The sequence below is a fragment of the Sphaeramia orbicularis genome, chromosome 20 (assembly GCF_902148855.1).
Source record: "Sphaeramia orbicularis chromosome 20, fSphaOr1.1, whole genome shotgun sequence".
Classification (NCBI taxonomy): Eukaryota; Metazoa; Chordata; class Actinopteri; order Kurtiformes; family Apogonidae; genus Sphaeramia; species Sphaeramia orbicularis.
Window position 1 is genome coordinate 36,175,369 of NC_043976.1, and position 20,890 is coordinate 36,196,258.

The 20,890-nt window shown below is 36.0% G+C and overlaps 1 protein-coding gene across 1 annotated transcript; it reads right to left on the reverse strand.

Moving 5' to 3' along the window:
- Positions 1-941: 941 nt before the first annotated feature.
- On the reverse strand, positions 942-19,813 carry LOC115410953 (agouti-signaling protein-like). The gene is made up of 4 exons (XM_030122797.1): positions 19,778-19,813; positions 15,735-16,057; positions 7,584-7,663; positions 942-1,819 (listed from the first exon to the last, which is right to left on the reverse strand). Exons 2-4 carry the CDS (start codon positions 15,865-15,867, stop codon positions 1,616-1,618), a joined length of 417 nt encoding a protein of 138 aa, XP_029978657.1. The 5' UTR covers positions 15,868-16,057; positions 19,778-19,813; the 3' UTR covers positions 942-1,615.
- Positions 19,814-20,890: the final 1,077 nt, after the last annotated feature.

Sequence of the window (20,890 nt, forward strand, 5' to 3'; positions counted from 1 at the left end):
TTTTTAAACAATTTTTTTCTCCCATTTACTTATAATGGGTGAAATTTCACAGTTCTGTGGCAGCAAAACTATTGGTTGAATTCATACAAAATTGACTTTATAGATTGCCAGTGACCCAGAATGGATGTCATTGCATTTTTGGAACAGTAGGTCAAAGTTCAAATTTTTTATGAATTTTTAAAATCTTCCTATTTACTTATAATGGGCGAAATATATGCGAGGGGCGCGGTCTGTTGTGCCCGGCACCACTTGTTTGTTTGTATAGTTGTTATTTCTTTCTAACTGCACTTTTTCTGTTTAAAAAAAACAAAAACAAACAAAAAAAAAACCCTTAAAAAAGGATTTTTAAGGGCTGGAACAGATTAATTATATTTCAGTTCATTTCAAAGGGGGAAGACTGATTGTAAAATGAGTAAATTGCAAAACAAGCTTGGTCACAGAGTGAATTAAATTCGTACTGCTAGGTCCACTGTGTAGCGTCTAATTGGTTTTCCAGCCAGACGGTGTATAACACATAAAACTGAATTGAATTTTATTTGCTCATAAGTTTGCCTCAAGGAGCACTTTGTACAATTTGTTCTTCAACCTTTGGGTTGAGTATTTGGGGGGAAAAATGTGGGAGGAACCCCAGGACAGTACTTGCATACTTTTACGTCATGGTGTTGTGCATTTTCGGGGTCAGATCATCTCCATTCAACCATCTGTGTCTGAACAAACAAGTTTCCCGCTGTTTCTGCTCTTAAGGGTCCCACCTCCATTCCTTAGTCTCATTTACACACAAAGAACCTCAACACGCAGAACAAATTCCACAACTCCATACACTCTACCAAATATATCATACTAGCTCACACTTTACAGGCATGAAGGATGGATGCCACCCAGTGAGGGGATTCTAGCCTGTATTCCTTATTACTGGGGTATTTAATTTTGTATACAAGCACGTGAAATGTGTTTATTTTTCTATATACTGCATGACAAGTAAATGGACACAAATATACATGGTAGATACAGTACATACATGAGTGATTTTATCTTTCACTATAAGTGTATTCACAAAAACGCTTCCGTGTAACATCTGACCTTAAGTTTCGATCTTATTCTGCAGTCTTTCTCTGTTCTCAAACTGCAATAATCATGTGGCAAAATCTACTACTACAATAAAAAAAAGGTCACAGACATTAATCTTATATCAAATCACCTGCAAGAGAACAACATGAGAATGACAAATGAACGAGTTAACTCAATCAATATTGTTATGAGTTACCATTAAAATTCTGCAGATTCTGGAATGTACACACTGTTCTTTCATTAGATTAGACTCCCTTCTGTTGCACAATAATGGAGAGAACAAACCAACAGACAAAGCAGAAAACTAGTGGAAGTTTTACATGCAGTAATACTGATTGTGCGTTGTGAAAGTAGGCTTGGAGAACAGGTTGATAGTTTGTTTAAGCAGCTGCCTTTTAAAAGAGGTAATACAAAAGTTTTTCCATTTCTTAAGAAGTGTCCGATCTTCATAATACAACAAACTGTGTGTTGAAGCGATTATAAAATGACCCCTATGGGCGAAGATGTCTGGTGTGTGTAATGTCTCTTATGTCCGACCGGCTGGTGTTTAGGTTTTCTGTGTGTGATTTGGGTTTGTTCTCCGACAGTGGCAGATGGCGTTGAAAAAATGACAGTGGCACGCAGCCCACCGGTCACAGCATCCGTCCTGAGGCACACAGCTCTGGGTCAGCTGAGAACACCGGGGCTTCACCGGCTTCGGACGCCTCTTAGGGGAAGGGGCGCTGGGGGAGCTGGGAACTACTTTGGGCTTCTGGACAAAACACAGGAAGAGACAAAGAGGATGCGTGAGTCCACTGTGGTTTTACAAAAACATTATCACAGTTTATGGGTTATTAGTTAGTTTATTTTTTACTTATTTGATTTTATTTAACCTTTATTTAACCAGATAAAGTGCAATTGAGACAGAGATTTATTTTACAAGGGGGACCTGGCCAAAAGGTTAGCAGCACATACCATACATAATGAAAGAACAGGTTAAAAGATCAGTCATAACAAAAAAAAGTAAAAACAGGCCATAATTTAGTAATAACACAGAAACAAGAAAAGCACTTGGAAAGCGCAGACCTCCGCCAAGACAGACCCCCCCCCCCAATCACCACCAAAATTTATTCATTTCTTCCTTGTGCCAGTGTCAACATTTCCTGAATATTTCATGAAAATCCGTCCATAACTTCTTGAGTTATCTTGCTAACAAACAAACAAACAAACACGTACGCACGCATGCAAAGCAAAGCGATCACAATACCTCCTGGTGAAGGTAATAACATGAGTTTGACAAAATTGTTTGTTAAAAGCTGCGTTGAACTGTCTGAATGTATCATCATCGTACCGACAGTTTTACATAATATACTCTGAACTTCATACTTAATGCCACCAATGTACTCTTTTGTTAATTACCTCTGCCAGGAGGTATTGTGATCCCTTTGCTTTGTGTGTTTGTTTATTTGCATGTTTGTTTGTTTGTTAGCAACTTTACGGGAAAAGTATTACAACCATCTTTACCAAATTGTACCCACAGATAGGCCTAGGCCCTGGGACCAACCCATTAAATTTTGGGCCAAGTAGGCTGACGTTCAAGGTCACAGCAAGGTCACAAAATCTACAATTTTCCTGTCTCTCATCATCGAGCAATTTTGGAAAATTCATAAAAAAATTCAAAAGACTCCAATTAGCCTCCAATTTGATCCACCCGTAGCTTTTAACAATATCTTGTATCTGGCACAAAATTGTCCACATCCGCTGTGGAATGTGGACTCTGTGGACATTTACATTTAACGTTGAAAATCCCATTTACGACACATTTTTCATTATAACTCAACAAATATTGATTGGAATTTAATATGATTTGACATACACATGACTGGGACCAAGCTTCAACTTTTCCTGCTGTATGGAACAACCTTGAAACAGTTTAATTTAAAAAGAAATAGTCGATCCACACATGCACACCGTTTGGGGTGCTTGGCGGAGGTTTGCGTTCTCTGAACACTTGTTTAGATAAAGAGACTGTTAGACTGATCATCCATAAAATTTTGACCATTGACAAGTGACGTGATAATGTTTATTAACTCATTATAGTGGCAACTATTAGCGAGTGGGACAAAAGAATAAGATTCACTGACCTACATTTACACCCCACGATTTTATATTTGATCAATGAAGATGTATTGAATTATTCCCAATAATCTGTTCCTTTAATTTGGTATCGTTTCTCCTGGTCACTGTTTCCAGTAGTGTATGTGTAGGTTAAAGCATTTGTCCAATCATATTTCACTATCATGTGTTGCTAGGTAAAACAAATTTGGCTTGAGGCTCAGATGTACAAAGGCAAATGGAACTTTTGGATTAAGTATTGTGTATGACACTGCTTCATGCCAGCAGTGTCAATGATTTCAAGAGTGTCAGAGTCTCTATAGTTATTACAGTAACCTATGTGAAAACTTTAACACAGTGTAATTTTGTACATAGCATTGATTTGTTGGTGGTTTTGTTAGTTCTGGGTCTGCTCTGGTACATGACTCCCCCTGCTGGTGAGAATTTGGAATAACAACATAGAACCATAACACTGAAAAATGACTTTAAAGAGCAGTGGCGACTTTTAATATCCTCGTGAGACCAGCAATGCATTTTCAACTCCATAGTGAACAATAGTTTCACTGCTTTACATTAAAAATACAATCCACTGCAAAATACATTCCATTACAAAAAATGAAAAAAAAAAGAAAAAAGAAAAAGAAAATTTTTAGATGTTACCTGCTTGACAGTTTTGACTGTGACTCCAGTCTTCCTCAGAAGCGTCATCCGACGTGTTGCTGACGTGACGTGACAAATGACACGTCAGCAACACGTCGGATGATGCTTCTGAGGAAGACTGGAGTCACAGTCGAAACTGTCAAGCAGGTAACATCTAAAAACTATTCCTTGTCTGAACAAAAGAAAATACTATATTTACATAAACAGAAGACAAATTGAACGTCATTAGCCTTAGAAAAAGAAAATGTATCTGAAAACACTGTTGCATTATGGTGCTTCCAATCAGTGCAATCATTTAAAGTAAAAAAGCCAAAACTCACTTTCCTGGGTCTCAGGAAGATATAGTAGAAAAATTTAATGTGTTTGTCCCTGTAAAACAAACTATTTGACCTTTGCAAAGCTGAAACTAAGTCAGCAACCTGTTAAGCATTAAAGTGCAATTAGGTAATCTACCACCAACTATAAAAAATTTTGTTGGTACAAACTGAGGCACTCAGAGTAGGGCTGAAATTAAAAAGCCTTTATTAAAGCATGGCCAAACAAATAAAAACTGAGCCTACGTGTTGCGGCCTATGGGCCTTCATCAGGGCTGATATAAGAAGGCCGCCTATATGGATCCTCCTATATATAGGGAGAGGTCACATGACTGGGCGGACCTTAAAACAGAGATTTAGAGAATTAAAAATTGAAACAGACAAAGAAAACAGAGCAATACATAGTATAAAAACAAACTACATAGACGTTTCAAGCACTATGAGTCTTCATATAAAGTGAGTTATCAGAAATAAACAGATAAACAATGAGGGTTTTTAATCAGGAAGCCGAGGGAGGGCAAAAGTAAGCCTAGTGGGGAGGATCCCACTTGAGTCAGAGGAAAGGGGAGAAGTCGAGTTCACCGTTCAGGCCTGGGTATTGTGTGGCTTTTAGAGCGTATATCCAAAAGGATTCTCTCTGCAGGAGCCTTTTTAACCTGTCTCCTCCCCTTACTGAGCTGGCTATATGTTCTATACCTGAGATCTTTAAGCTATTACAACTATGGCTGGTCTCCTTATAATGTACAGCCATAGGATATTGGGGGTTACCTATCCTAATGGCATGTTTATGCTCGGCTAATCGTATTTTCAATTTGCGTTTTGTTCTCCCAATGTAAAACCGACCGCATGGGCATTCCAATCTATACACAACAAATGTAGTATTGCAATTTATAAATGATTTAACGTCATATCTGCAACCTGAAGTAACGTCTGTGAAACAGTTAGCATTGATCATATTATCACAATGGTTGCAATTGCCACATTTGTGATTTCCTGTTGCTGTACTAAGCCATGTTTTTGGGGGAGCTATAGTAAGATGACTCTTCACCAATTTATCACTGAGGGTGGGGGCTCGTCTGAAGCAGACAGTGGGAGCATCTGGGAGAACCTCTCTAAGGATGCTGTCACTTCTCAAAATTTCCCAGTTTCTTTTTATGATTTGTGTAATTGCATTAGCCTGATTCCCATACTGTGTCACAAAATAGACTTGATTAGGATTTTGTGTTTTTTGCTTGGTAGTCGAAAGTTGTTCTCTTGTAAGCTTTTTTGCTTTAATGTATGCTTTATCAATAGTCTTATGTTTGTAACCTCTTCTCTTAAACCTGGAACTCATATCTTGAGCATGTCTCTCAAAATCTGCTTCAGAGTCACAGATTCATTTGAGCCTTTGAAACTGACTGAAGGGTATATTTTCAATCATCCAAGGTGGATGGAAACTGTCTGCCCTTAGTATGGTGTTACGGTCAGTAAGCTTTCTGAATATGGATGTATGTAGATCACCATGCTCATCTTTTGAGATCTTGAGGTCAAGAAAGTGGATTTCAGAATGGGAACAGTCAAGGCTGAGTTTCAAATTCTCATTAGTGCTATTCAAATATGAGTGAAATTGGGAAAGTTCTGTCTCAGACCCAGACCAGAGTAGAAGAATGTCATCAATGTATCTGCCCCACCAAATAATTTTATCTCTGTAAACATTAAGGCTTGAGCACACAAACTTTTCTTCCCAGAATCCCATGAATAGGTTGGCATAGTTGGGTGCAAAACATGCTCCCATTGCTGTACCCTTTTTCTATTTATAGAACTGGTTCTGAAACAAAAACACATTATTATTTAAAGTCCATTCTGTGAGTGACAAGATGAAGGCAGCAGGGGGCAGCAACTCAGGTTGTCTCTTTTCCAGGAAAAATGATAAAGCTTCTAGGCCCTCATTGTGAGCAATGTTAGTATATAATGCTTCAACGTCCATAGTAGCCAGTAGTGATGGTCCAATGTTTTTAGGTCTCTGATCTTATTTAGGACATGTGTACTGTCTTGAATAAAAGAGGGCAATTCGCTTACAAATGACTTAATGTGGAAATCTACAAATTTAGATGCTGGCTCTGTAATTGACTCGTTTCCACTTATAATTGGTCTTCCTGGTGGGTTTAGTAAGTTCTTATGTACCTTTGGAAGCAGATAAAATGAAGGGATTCTTGGATTTTCACTCAGAAGAAAATCATGTTCACTTTGTGAAATCCAGTCTTCATTCAGTCTTCATTTTGACTACCAAGCAAAAAACACAAAATCCTAATCAAGTCTATTTTGTGACACAGTATGGGAATCAGGCTAATGCAATTAAACAAATCATAAAAAGAAACTGGGAAATTTTGAGAAGTGACAGCATCCTTAGAGAGGTTCTCCCAGATGCTCCCACTGTCTGCTTCAGACGAGCCCCCACCCTCAGTGATAAATTGGTGAAGAGTCATCTTACTATAGCTCCCCCAAAAACATGGCTTAGTACAGCAACAGGAAATCACAAATGTGGCAGTTGCAACCATTGCGATATGATCAATGCCAACTGTTTCACAGACGTTACTTCAATGCCCATGCGGTCGGTTTTACATCGGGAGAACAAAACGCAAATTGAAAATACGATTAGCCGAGCATAAACATGCCATTAGGATAGGTAACCCCCAATTTCCTATGGCTGTACATTATAAGGAGACCAGCCATAGTTGTAATACCTTAAAGATCTCAGGTATAGAACATATAGCCAGCTCAGTAAGGGGAGGAGACAGGTTAAAAAGGCTCCTGCAGAGAGAATCCTTTTGGATATACACTCTAAAAGCCACACAATACCCAGGCCTGAACGGTGAACTCGACTTCTCCCCTTTCCTCTGACTCAAGTGGGATCCTCCCCACTAGGCTTACTTGTGCCCTCCCTCGGCTTCCTGATTAAAAACCCTCATTGTTTATCTGTTTATTTCTGATAACTCACTTTATATGAAGACTCATAGTGCTTGAAACATCTATGTAGTTTGTTTTTATACTATGTATTGCTCTGTTTTCTTTGTCTGTTTCAATTTTTAATTCTCTAAATCTCTGTTTTTAAGGTCCGCCCAGTCATGTGACCTCTCCCTATATATAGGAGGATCCATATAGGCGGCCTTCTTATATCAGCCCTGATGAAGGCCCATAGGCCGCAACACGTAGGCTCAGTTTTTATTTGTTTGGCCATGCTTTAATAAAGGCTTGTTAATTTCAGCCCTACTCTGAGTGCCTCAGTTTTTACAAACAACTCGTATTTGGATCCCAACGCTGATGAGCACCAGAAGGTAGGAAAGAAGACCAATGATACCCATGCAGCACTCCAGGCTTGTGTTTTTTTGATATAAAAATGTTTCCTTTAAGGGGAGAGTCAAGAGGTCAGACTGATAAATAACACAGCTGTGTAGTTTTCCAACGTACCGGTACATGAATCCTCTGGCGCTCATACTGCCCTCTCCGTGCGAACAGCGTTCTCTGCTTGCTTTGGTTGGAAGACTTTGCTGAAACAACAAATAAATAACATGAGTGTGTATATGATTTAAGCTGCAGAACAATATTTTATTTTCCCCAGGATACCCATATGTAATTGTTGACTACTGCTGCTATAAATGAAAAACTATCAGATCTATATGTGGGTAATTTTTTTTTCTCCTTTTTTTCACATTTGCAGCCTTAGTTGTTACTGTAAAGCAGACTGTAAATCTGTTTCCACCTTAAGAAAATACAAAACCATCTTAATATGAAGATTAATTAATTACTTCCAGAGGGGTAAAATACAAACCTTGCCAGAAAAGAAACAAAGGCTATTATTTCTGATTTTGAGGGATTTTGGGAAGGCTCACCTGAAACCACAGACACAGCTGTAAGGAGATCTGGATTCCAAGAATAAAAAAAGAGACTTGTCCACATTTAGGACAAACGAGAACATGAATGGATATAATGTCCAACCAAAACTAAACAAATCATGTTTTACAAATGCTGTGTGATTCATATAAATCCCATCTATTTCTAAAGCATCAAGCTTTAGAAACAACTATAGAATGTCCTGATGAATGGTTGTTATATATATAATGTACAAACCACATTGTTAGTAAATCCCAGGGCATTTGTAAAACACATTTTGTGGTTTGTTAGGTTTTTAAATTAGCACTATATGGGTAAAAGTATAGGATGAAGTGAGGTCATTGGTTCAACCTTATAGAAAAAATTTCCCATCCGGAGGAAAAACTATGAATGGTGGTCAATGATAAGAGGTGTTAACTACACATGGTCATAAATTAAAAGTAAAACTGGTAAAGTTTCAGTAAAATATATATAATTATTAAGAATACATATCCAAAAGTTGCATAAGTGACTCAGAGCTCCTGAAGACATCGCTGATCTGAATATCACTAGACTTGTCAGTTTTCACGTATTTTGATACTTTTTCACAAGAATGTAAACTGTACTTTACTGTCTTCAGGACAACTGCAACTTTTTTGACTTCAAGCTTTTCATCTAATAAACACTGACTAATAAGTTTACTTCAGAGGCGAAGTACAATTGGGCAGGACTTTACCCATTTGTTAGATTTCAGATAATAAAGATTTGAAAATGTGTTTCTCAAACTTTATCCAGTCATTGACCCCAGAAATTCTAGTTGTAGCAGTTAAAAAAATATCGAAATATAGGAGCTGTTAATATAATCTGAATAAGAAAGATCTCTGATAGGGTTTAAAGGTCAGGGGAAGTATGTAAGGTAGGGCCGGAGAACATTGCCTAAATAAAAAATCAAGATTGCTTTCTTGGAGATGTTGGATTTATGTGACCACTAGAGGGAGTAGTGAGTAGAGCTGCACAATATATCGTTTAGGCATCAATAACATGATGTACATGTGCGCAGTAGTCACATCGCAGTCATCTAATTTCAAGGGTACCTAACACACACTGCATGTAGCGATCCACCAATCACAATTGTTCTTAATCAGTTTGGAGTGAGTCGCTGGTAACAATATTGAAAAATGAGCAACGAAACAAGAGAAAATCACTGTAAATAAATACTTGGTACCAAAAAGAAAAGCAACGTCAGTTATCTGGAATATTTCGGCTACAAGAAGGATGATATTGAAATACATGTTCTGTGTTGATGGTGCCTTGCACCTGTTGCCACAACAAAAGGTAACACAAGTAATTAGTTTGACCATTTATGTCAGCACCACACAGCTATCATATGCTCCTGAGTACTTTTTCATATTGCAATATATATCGCAGGGTTAAAAAAAGTCACAATGTCAGTTTTTTCCAATATTGTGCAGCCCTAGTAGTGAGTCACTCTGCCGGTCTCCCATGCTGAAGAAAACTAACACCTCGGGCCCTTTGACCAAAGCATCAGAAAATGACCAGATGGGATGAGAACCTCAAAGAAACAACTTTAACAGTCAAAGAATGTGACTCAGTGATAAAAGCTATAAGCACTGTTGTTGTTTTCTCCACTGGACACAGCTATACATGAAAAGAATGGAGCTTGAAGCTGAAATCTTATAATCTTATCTTGGGTTCAGACTCAACTGTGACAGTTCTGATCTTGTTTGGACAATTTCAAACAGACCTTTAGTTCAGTTATTGACAACACAAACCGTACAGAAAACAGAGGTGATTTGTGGTATTACTGTGGTCGTTTTCTGTCTGAAAACAGAGCTAAGCTAACAGAGCTATAATGTAAACTATCAGCTGACACAACACATGAATATTTTATTATATATTATTTTTACTTATTTAATTTCATTCATTCATTCATTTTCTGAACCCGCTTTATCCTCACTAGGGTCACGGGGGTCGCTTGGAGCCTATCCCAGCTACATAGGGGCGAAGGCGGGGTACACCCTGGACAAGTTGCCAGTTCATCGCAGGGCTGAACATATAGAGACAAACAATCACTCTCACATTCACACCTATGGGCAATTTAGATTAACCAATTAACCTATTAGTGCATGTTTTTGGATTGTGGGAGGAAGCCGGAGTACCCGGAGAGAACCCACGCAGACACGGGGAGAACATGCAAACTCTACACAGAAAGGTCCCACCCCCTGTCAACTGGTGTTGGAATCGAACCCAGGACCTTCTTGCTGTGAGGCACGAATACTAACCACTGCACCACCGTGTCACCCTCCTTATTCAATTTATTATATTATTTTATACTGTAGCACATGAGCTTCATATTTTATTCAGTGAGTGATACAGTCTGTGAAAACATGGTGTTGATTTGTTGGTGGTTTTGGTAGATGTGTGTTCTGATATGTAACTTCCCCCTGCTAATGAGAGTTTGGAACATCAATATTATGAAGACCACCTTTAAGTTCAGCATGCACTTGCAAACACTGAGTACATCCAGTGAGCCAGAATAGATCAGGTCATTCAATATTTGGCAGGAAGATAAAAACAAATGAAATAAGGGTGATTCACCGGGAAATGAATCCATCTGAGAAGTTACAGAAAATCCTGTTGTTTTGGCATTTATGAAAACTCAATTCGACTAATGGAATATAAAAAAATCCATCATTAAAATCACCATGGTGTAAGATAATCCCAGTTAAAAAATTACATCTGACTTGCTTAGAGGCCTCTTGTAATCTTCCTGTAACACAGCTGCAATTTATCACAAGCCTATGTATACAGTGTGGTTTTAAGTTTGACATGTAAGTGTTAATATACAACACATGGGTTGAGGTTTTCATGGATAAATATCTGATTTGTAAAGACTGTCGTGCAAAATTACGAGGGTGAAAACAATCTGTAAAAAAAACCCCATGTCTTTCAAATTTACAACCTCTCAGTCATTTGGCTTCACCATCACATTCTTACAACATATCAGTAACATTTATGTTTAATGAATAAATGCCAGAAAAAAACTATAAAAGGCAATCAAACTGGTATATTATAAGCTCAAGATATTTATCATAAATTTGATGTATTTTAACTGCCAGTCCTCCAGTTATTTCTCATTAGTTCCTGCTTGATTATAATGAGGTTTTTTTTTTTTTTTTTTATAACCTGTTTATTTTTTCATCATTTGTTATGTACTTACTCACTCTGGCTTACAAAACAACAACCTCCCTGAAAACCACCCTTTTTTCTTCTTTTTTTCTTATTTATTTCGAACATGCAAAAAAACAAAAGAAAACAAAAACAAAATAAGATTTAAATGAACAGAAATCTGTCTTCAAGTATAAATCTGCATGGTCAAAAAGGAGTAGGAAGAAGTATAAACTTATTTAATCCTACACCTCAAATACTTATACATCAAATACTTTCACTTCATTATCGGTAACTTACTTCATGAATCAAATAATAAGTTTTTCTTAATTTAGCATTCAACCAACAACTACTACATAATACAGTAACTGAATTATGCACAACAATATTATCATGGCAGTACATTAATACAGATTTCAACAGTTCAACTATGCTCTTCAATAGTTACAGTATATTTGTCAATACATTATCCTTAAACAAACAGCCCTTATAGTCATTATTAAATACTGTACCTCACAAGAATCAATTCTTTTCATCTTTTTTTAAATTGAATTATATTAGATATTTGTTTTATCTCCACCCAGTTTTACTCCACAGATGGTAATACAGAAACTTTTTTAACATAGTGCGCACTTTATGAATCTTTAAATTTAACTTTCCCCTTAAATCTTAACCTCCCTCTTTCACAAAACATTTCCTGAATATTGCTCGGTAGCAAGTTATTCTTTGTTTTATACATTATTTGAATAGTTTTGAACTCCACAAGGTCAATAAGTTTTCAAGTTTTAGATTGTAAAAATAGTGAATTGATGTGTTCATGAAAACCAGCATTTTGAACAATTCTTATGGCTCTTTTTTGCAGTATATAAAATCTTTGTAATGAACTTGCATATGTATTTCCCCATACCTCCAAATAGTAACTTTAATAAGGTAAGACCAATAAATTATACAGAATGTGAAGTGATTTTTGATCTAATATCTCCTTTGCTCTGGTCAGGACTGAGATGTTTCTGGATAGTTTGTCTTGTACATGTTTTATGTGAGGTTTACAGCAAATTTTACCATCAATTATTACTCCAAGAAATTTGTTTTGATTCACCCTTTCGATATCTACACCCTCTATTTGTACCTTTACCTGATTACTTGTTTTACATTTACCAAAAATCATGATTTTGTTTTACACAGGTTTATTGATAACTTATTTTGTCAAACAATAATTTGGTTTTATTTAGCTCCAGAGTGAATAAGTCCAAAAGTTGCTGTAAATCCTCACCAGTTCCTAAAATATCTGTGTCATCAGCAAATGATAAAAATGTCACTTGTTCAGACACTTTACATATGCCATTAATGTATTTAATGAACAGTTCAGGTCCCGACACTGGGAACTTTCTTCATAAAACTATTTGCTGATCTCAGAATGTTCATTTGTGAGGTTTTACAACTTCCTTGTTTCTGAACCTTGTCAATTCGCACTAACAAGTCCAAGGAATTTTAAATGTACAATAAACATACTTGTAAATGTATCATTGGTAAATTTATTGAGGCTGTAAAATCCAGTGTACAACTGTAAACTGGAATAACATGCACAGCACTCTATATCTTACCTCAAGTTTAACCTAATCCTCTTGAATTTCCTCACTTTGCTTTTTTTCAAGTGAATAATTTCTTTGCCGGTATTATTACTTTTTATTTTTAGTTTGTCCATTCTGATGCCCATGTGATGTTTTTTTTAATATATGGCAGTGTATGGTAAATAAAGCATTCTACTTCAATGCGCTTTGAGTTAGAGTTGGGCGATATGGCCAAAAATTTAAGTCTTGATCTCTTTCAACAATGTAGATGATTTATGAAAGCTGACGAAAGCCGATTCAAATATACTTTTAATATTTCTACCAGCAAGGCCTTCTCTGCTGGACTAAAGAATCAGAATCACCGACCTACATTTTCATATTTGTTCCATGAAAATGTATTAAATTATTCCCAATAGTCTGTTGAATTTATTTGGTATCTTTTCTTTTGGTCACCTCTTCCAGTAGTGTATGTGTATGTTAGAGGATTCGTCCAATCATATTTCACCATCATGTGTTGCCAGGTAAAAGAAATCTGCCTCAAGTCCTTCAGAATCAACAGCGCAGCTTCTGGAGCTTTAGATAAATTGGATGAACCTGTTGCTTTAACCAATCAGATTTCACGTTGGCCACATGAGGGCGATCTAACAGGCTTACAATAATGTGGGTATTTTTACATCATCTGTAGTAACTTACATAAGATAAAATATGTAGCAGTTTTGTTGACTGTAATGTATTTGATGAACATTAGCCTGTTTTTGTCATTTTATTCAGTAAATATTGCTGATTGTGTTTGAGATGATGATGTATGAGGTAAAACAATGGCTGTAGTGAAAGGAGACCTGCTGAGTTGCGTTCATTAGTTTCTTGCTTTAGTAATGGTATTCATTCCCTATGTCAGACACCTGTCTGTGATGCAATGTCCTGTTATATTGAGTTTTTTTGTACAGTATTTATGGTATAATATTAACATTACAAAGGTGGATTAAGTCAGGTGGACCACTTAAACTAATTGCCATATTTGACAGGAAAAACACATTTAAATATAATAGATTTAACCGACGTTTTGGCTGAAATAGCAACAGAACTATATGCTCTCACTGTATCAAACAAATTTCCATGCTATTACATTACAAAAGCATAAAATGATTGTTGAAAAAATATGTGGTCAATAAACTAGGTTAATATCATCTGGAACTGAGGGTCTGCCTTAATGATATTGTTAGGCTTCCTTTTAAACCCCTTATATAAATTGTGATGACTGAGTGAAACACTATCGCTGTATGTTTTAACGATTAACCTACCATTACTGACGAATAAATCTGAGTGTATATAAAAATGTCTCATTAAAAAATACATCACTTGTATTCACTTGAGATCTGATCAGTGAGCATTATGTGCAGTTTGTATATTGTGGTAAATCCTCTGACATTTTTATGTCCAAACTTGAAGGTGGATTCTGATGGTATCTAAATGTGTGGGACTGCAGTGTGGGCCCATTTAAGGTAGTAAACATACAAGAAATGCATGCAATGTTGTACCTTACGAATTACAACTTTGTAAAACTGCAGAGATCGCCTTACAGTTTACATAATATATGTTTTACTACTGCCTCCTATAGGAAGTGAGACACTGTATATTTGCATGCAATGCAATCAGTTGTGGTCAGACACACATGCTGTATACCAAATATAGACTGGTTCCAGTGACAATTCTTATCTTAACCATCACATTTCACTGTGAATCCTACACAATCCCTTCCATAAAAAGTGATGGGGAGTGTGCAATTAAACTTCTTGTTCGGTTGGATCAACATTAGCATAAGGATTTTAAAAACTACAGTATTTCTGCAACCAATTTTTGGTCATAAAATGGACACAAATGGGTTCTGCTGTAATTAAGCCTACTTAAGTTGTTATTTGCCAATTCATTGTAGGTGTAGGTGGTGATGTTTTATATGCATGTTCTTATGTAGTGTTTTATGTATGCCTTTCGTACTGACTTACTGTGTTTTATGTATACTTTTTATGTATATTTTTAGTGTGGATGTGTGGCTGTGATTTCTATTTTGTGTAACTTCTGCTGCTGTCTTAGCCAGGACACTCTTGAAAAAGAGATTTTTAATCTCAATGAGCTTTTATCCTGGTTAAATGAAGGTTATAATAACAAAAGGTCTTGATGACTGCTACTTTTTAATACTTATTCAAAGAAATTATGCCACGCTATTTGTTGACATCATCTGGTAAAGCATGTAATCCTAATTAAGTTCGGTGCAATAAAAACTTCTCTGGACTATCTTGAAGGCATGCGTCATTAGAAGATTAGTGGGGTGGATTATTTTTTTGCTGGTTCATAGTACATCTTTGAAAATTGAGCATCACATGTACATTCTCAGATGAATTACATTAAAACAAAGTAGTTTGAGATGAGGAATTCTAATTAAAAATCTATAAAGTACATTTGCTTTTTGCAGTGTAGTCATTTAACATGGAAAATAGTTTCCCCAACACAGGTACACAAGACACCTAATCTTTTTTTCCTGATATACATGTCCTTGCATCAAAGTCAGGTTATAGTTTAAGTTGTCAATCATTTAATTCCATAGAACAAGACACTTTCTTGAGAATGAATCCAGACTCATTTATAAAAAGAAAGTTTTTCCTAGACTGAAGTCTGTTTAATTGAATCCCGACTACAGGCCAAACTTATCCTTAAAATGCCATATTTCTGAGGTAATTGTTCCTGCCCATCATCATGTTGCAGTTACACAGCGTCCTCGCAATCATCTGCTCCTAATTAGGAACACTGAACGGAAAACACAGATAATCAGGCTACTGTGTGTTTACAGTGCATATAGTTTTATTCTACTTTTAACTTAGGTATTTTACTTTAACATCCCTTATTATACATCTTATTATACAATCATTCGTCATTATTATTTCACATAATCATCTTATTAAAGAGTAATAATACCTGGTATATCCTTACTCACCTGAGCTATGAGGGATCTGCGCCCTGTTGCCAGCCATATTTTTGTGCGCAATTTGCAGATCATTGCGGGTGAAAATTCGGCCATCTGCCAAAGCCACACAGAGGACACACAAGCACAGAATCGCCAGCTTCATCCTGACTGGATGTTTTCACGGAGCCAATAGAGGGCAGCCTCCTGATGTCTGCACAGTGGCCTGTAAATCCTCACGGTTACTGAGATGTTGTTCCCTTCCTCTGGCTTTCAATGTTCTCCGCTTGAAACTTATTGGAGAGGCAGGCTTTACCCACGCATAGCCCACACCCCTCTCTCGGTCTTCACGCCTCCTAGACATCAGGGACAAGTTGGACATAAGTAGATTTCACACTGAATTATTCGAACAGGTCGTTTTCATGTTGGTCTCCACAGTGGACTTTAATTTTTACCCACTTCATATACATGTGCAGTAATTCAATAGCAGCAGACTCACCTGTACTTTTTCAGTCTCCTATAGTACGTTAGGGTCTGAGATGAAACACTCCTAATGAAATGCAACCATTTTACAATGATATCCGTGACAACCTGTAGCTTCTCGTGACAAAACAGATTTAATCGGTTCATCGTAACGAGCATCTATTTCTATTTCTTATGTGCGTCTTAGGTGTTGGTTACAGTTATTTATAACATGCCATAATAACACACTCACACCATGAGAAGTGTACCTGAAAATAAATAACCCTAAAGCAAAACTGTACTTAAATATTTACAGTGCGCTTAGCATGTAAACAAACAGAAAACTAATGACGCTAGCTTAGCATGCTAACATAACTTTACCCACTCATTTAAGTAAATATCTAATTGGCCTCTTTCCATAGAAAAAAAATCTAGTAAATTCGTTAGAAATCCATTTATCCGTCCCTTTCTTGTTTCAGACGTATTTAGCGAGATTTTATGTGTGTGATATCAGAACCTCGTAGTGACCTCTGACCACGTCTATGAGAGGTCAAAGGTCACAAATTCATAATCTCGCGAGATGATGGTCTAGTTTTACCCAAACGGTTACAAATGAACTTTGATAGTAAACTGTTAGTTAAATTATAAAACAGTGCGTAAACAGTGCTTATTATATGCGTTTTATTAACAGCATGCAATTACATATTTATTAGTTTATCTCTGGTTTATTTGTGGAGTTTGGTTTCGACCAGCTATATATGTAAAGTGACATGAGAAAACTTTTGTTATGATTTGGCGCTATATAATTAAAATTTGATTGATTAATTGACTGATCTCAATTAACATAAATCATTATTGCAATACTGCCATGCATGCAAATATAGCATCATTTGTATTCTAATTATTTACATGATAAATACACAGTTTCTCAAGTATATTTGTGTTTTGTTTATTTATACAGTTTTCATGCAATACAATTTTGCGTTAAGGCATGATATCCTGATACGTGTGATTGACAGCTCACTTTCCTGTTGACTCTTCAGAGCTTCCGTTTATTTTAAAGGTTCGTTATGATTCCTCTATAAAAGACCATACAATAACTTTACTATGCAATGTTTGATTTGGGTAACGGTTTTACCATGTCAGCAAGCTGGCATTTGCTTACCTATAACCCCTTGTGCTCGACAAGTTCTGACTCTCTTGTCCCTATATATATTTAAAAAGAAAACAAAACAAACAAACAAAAAACTACATAAACCACAGTTCAGAAATTAATGGGTCGTTTTTTTATTCCACTAGTCAGACAGTCCACATTCACAGCATCTCATTAGAAATGCTGCAAACATATAATATAATATAATATAATATAATACTGATCACAGCTTTGTTAGTAAATTATTGTATATATTTACACCACAATTTTAGAAAAAAAAAAAAGGTGCTGACTAGAAGAACAGAACAGAATTTATTGTGATTACACAGTCATGTGTAATCTAACTAATGATAAGTTCTGGGTCGGTCTTGAAATGGTTCCACCCTTCTGTATTCTAACAATTTTACCCAGAATCCTCTCTGGGGTTTCTAATCAGTACTTTTCCACACAGGAAAAATTACTGAGCATTTTTCCAGAGTCAAAAGTCTTTTTCTCAAAAAGGGTAAATTTGGCTCTGTATTGAGTTTGGAGAGGTCTACCCAAAGAGTAACTTTTACTCTATTTAGAGAGGGACCAAATATTATCTGAGGAGAGAAACATTTTCTTCAGTTTGAGTAAATTTTACTTAGGCAAATTTCCTGTGCACCCTCTAATTCCTTGTTCACACTTATGATCAACATACATCTTTATATATTTGAGTGATCAGCTGTTAGCTCATCTGTTCACACCTCTCAGGTCAATTCAAGACACTGATGAATTCAGTTCTGAATTCACCTCCTGATATTAAAAGCTTATATTCGTCAAATCTCAAAAAAAAAAAAAACATTTTGGCTGGAGCACATCTGTACATTCCTAAAGAGCACAGAAGGAGATTGTTTGGGTTTGATATCTGTCTGCTGACCATGGTTTGGAGTCGTTATGTCTCTTCAGGATGAAGTAGAGGAGAGAGAAACCTACAGCTGGAGTACTCTGATAGTATTTGCGATACTTTTACATGCATACATCTAATCCCAATTTCTGACAGTTGTAGATTATCATGCTAAATAATGTAACACGTATAGACAGCAACATCATCTTACATCTCATAGTGTTTTGTCTTTCACTATTATATTAAATATACTTTAAATATACTATACCTGGTGATCAATAAAGTTCATCTTTATCTGTAGATTAGATGGAAAAGCTGGACATTTAACCCATAAAGACCCAAACATCCATCATCGACATTAACCATCTACTGATCCAAAATGTTTGATACCTGTTGGTCTATTAATCCTATCAATAGATGTAAACAATTGGTGTAAAATACTGTTCTTCATCTTTTCATTGTCATCAGATATGACCCATTTGGACGTTCAGACACTCTGTAGTAAACATGAAAACACTGTCATCTTCTACAACATTAATTCACCAGTAAAACCCATGGAGTTTGATCAATGACAGTCACTGTAGATGCTTGTTTCTAATGTCAGTTTATAATATATTTTACTGAAAAAGTCACTTTTCCTGTAATTTTCTCTGTTTCTGATATAATAACCCTCAACTTTAATCTGAGCTTTTATGAACATCTACATGATCAGTGAATCAAATATGGGAAAATATCTGATATGTACTGATAAAATGGAAAATACAGACAATAATATCATAAATAAATGATGAAAAATCATTTAAGAAAGGTTAGATACAGAGAAAATTTCATTTGGGAACCAACATAAAAGTAGCACTGGGTCTTTATGGGTTAAAGTCTATTGTTAAACAACTCACAGCAGTAAATACTTATTCCTTATAACTGAAGAACCACATGGAAAACATTAGACAATGACACCCCAATTATGTTTTGGTGCTCGTGAATACTATAAAATTAATTTTGCGGTTTGATTGCGGAGAATTTAAGCTTTCTAACAAGGTATCACATGCCTATATTGGCAAAAGGTTTATTGTAGAATAAAAACACATAAAATATCCCTACTTTGTCCTTTAGGGAGTATCGTATTTCTTCTAGCTGCAAGTGCCCCATAACAACACTGAGTAGAGTTGATGATATATTTTACCAAAAAAGTCTGATTTTCTTTAATTTTCTCTGTTTTTAAAATAATAACTCTCAATTTTAATCTCAGTTTTCATGAACATCTACATGATCAGTGAATTAAATATAGGAATACACCTGATTTATACTTAAAAATGCAAAATACAGAGCATAATATTAGAATAAATGGTGATAAATCAGTTAAAAAAAGGTTAAAAATAGAGAAAAATTCATTTTGGAAGTGTTGGAAAAGCAGCAGCCCTAACCCTAACCCTGACCTTTACGGATAAAATATCCTTACGACCCCTTTGATCATTGTGTTTCTTTATTTGTTCTCTGGTGTTACCGACTTTTAAATGATGACTGAATCTTCAAGCATAATATTTTATCAATTTGTACGGATTTAAGCAAACAGCAGGTGGTTAATCCCCTCACCTGTTATAAATCCTTATGATGTTTTTGATATTCCTGGGCATCTTTGAAATAGAATCCAGTCTTTTGATCCATCCTACAATTCATTCATCTTCAGGTTGTTAGGAGAATATGGACACTGGCATCCCAGACTAAATCCCACTGTTACTTCAGAGCATTCAGACCTGACAGTACACTTTTCCACATGTGGTTGGAATTGCTCAGGAAGGATAATAATGCCAGGATGGAACGGAGAACTTACAAGAACCCACCCAGAAGGTTCTCCTGAGAACTGAGTTTGATCGTACTCAGCGGAGAGGTCGGAATCAGTCCAACATGCTGCACGCATGTTTTTACAAGCTCTGTAACTCAATATGAGACACAGTGTTTATAAGTGAACTGAAAAGTATAACATAATAGGCCTTGTAAAAGAATATTTTCACATTTACATCTAAACTTTCACTTTATTATTTTAGTATGATTGAATTATCAACCCTCAAAGACCTGAACAGCCACTAATTCTATTAATACATGTAAATGATTCAGGTAAAATACAGTTTGTTATCTTTTATGGTCATCAGATATGATCCATTTGGACATTCAGAGGCTCTGTAGTGAATGTGAAAACGGCTTCATCTTCTACAACATTGATTAACCAGTAAAACCCATGGAGTTTGACACATGACAAAGGTTGGAGTTGCTTGTTTTTATGTTCAATTATTAGAAAAAGCCACTTTTTCTTCAGTTTTCTCCGTTTTGATACAATAACTTTTGGATTTACTCTGAGCGTTTATATTATCAATAAGTTAAATATAGGAAAATATCTGATTTTAACTTAACCTCCCAAGACCCAGCTATGGGTTTTCTGTCCACATCTGTAGATAAGAGTTTCACAACTTTATACAAAAGAAAAGAAAAGAAAACTGTCCATCACAAAGGACATTCCATAATTTTTAAAAAAACTGCATCTGAAAAAACTGTTGGAGCATGATGTTTCCAATAAAGGCACTTATTTAATAAAAAACAAAAAAAGCTAGTACTTTGCTGACATTTTCTGGGTCTCAGGAGGTTAAAAATGCAAAGTGTAGTGGGTGAGATCATAATAAAAGGTCACAGATCACTTAGATAAGGTTAGAT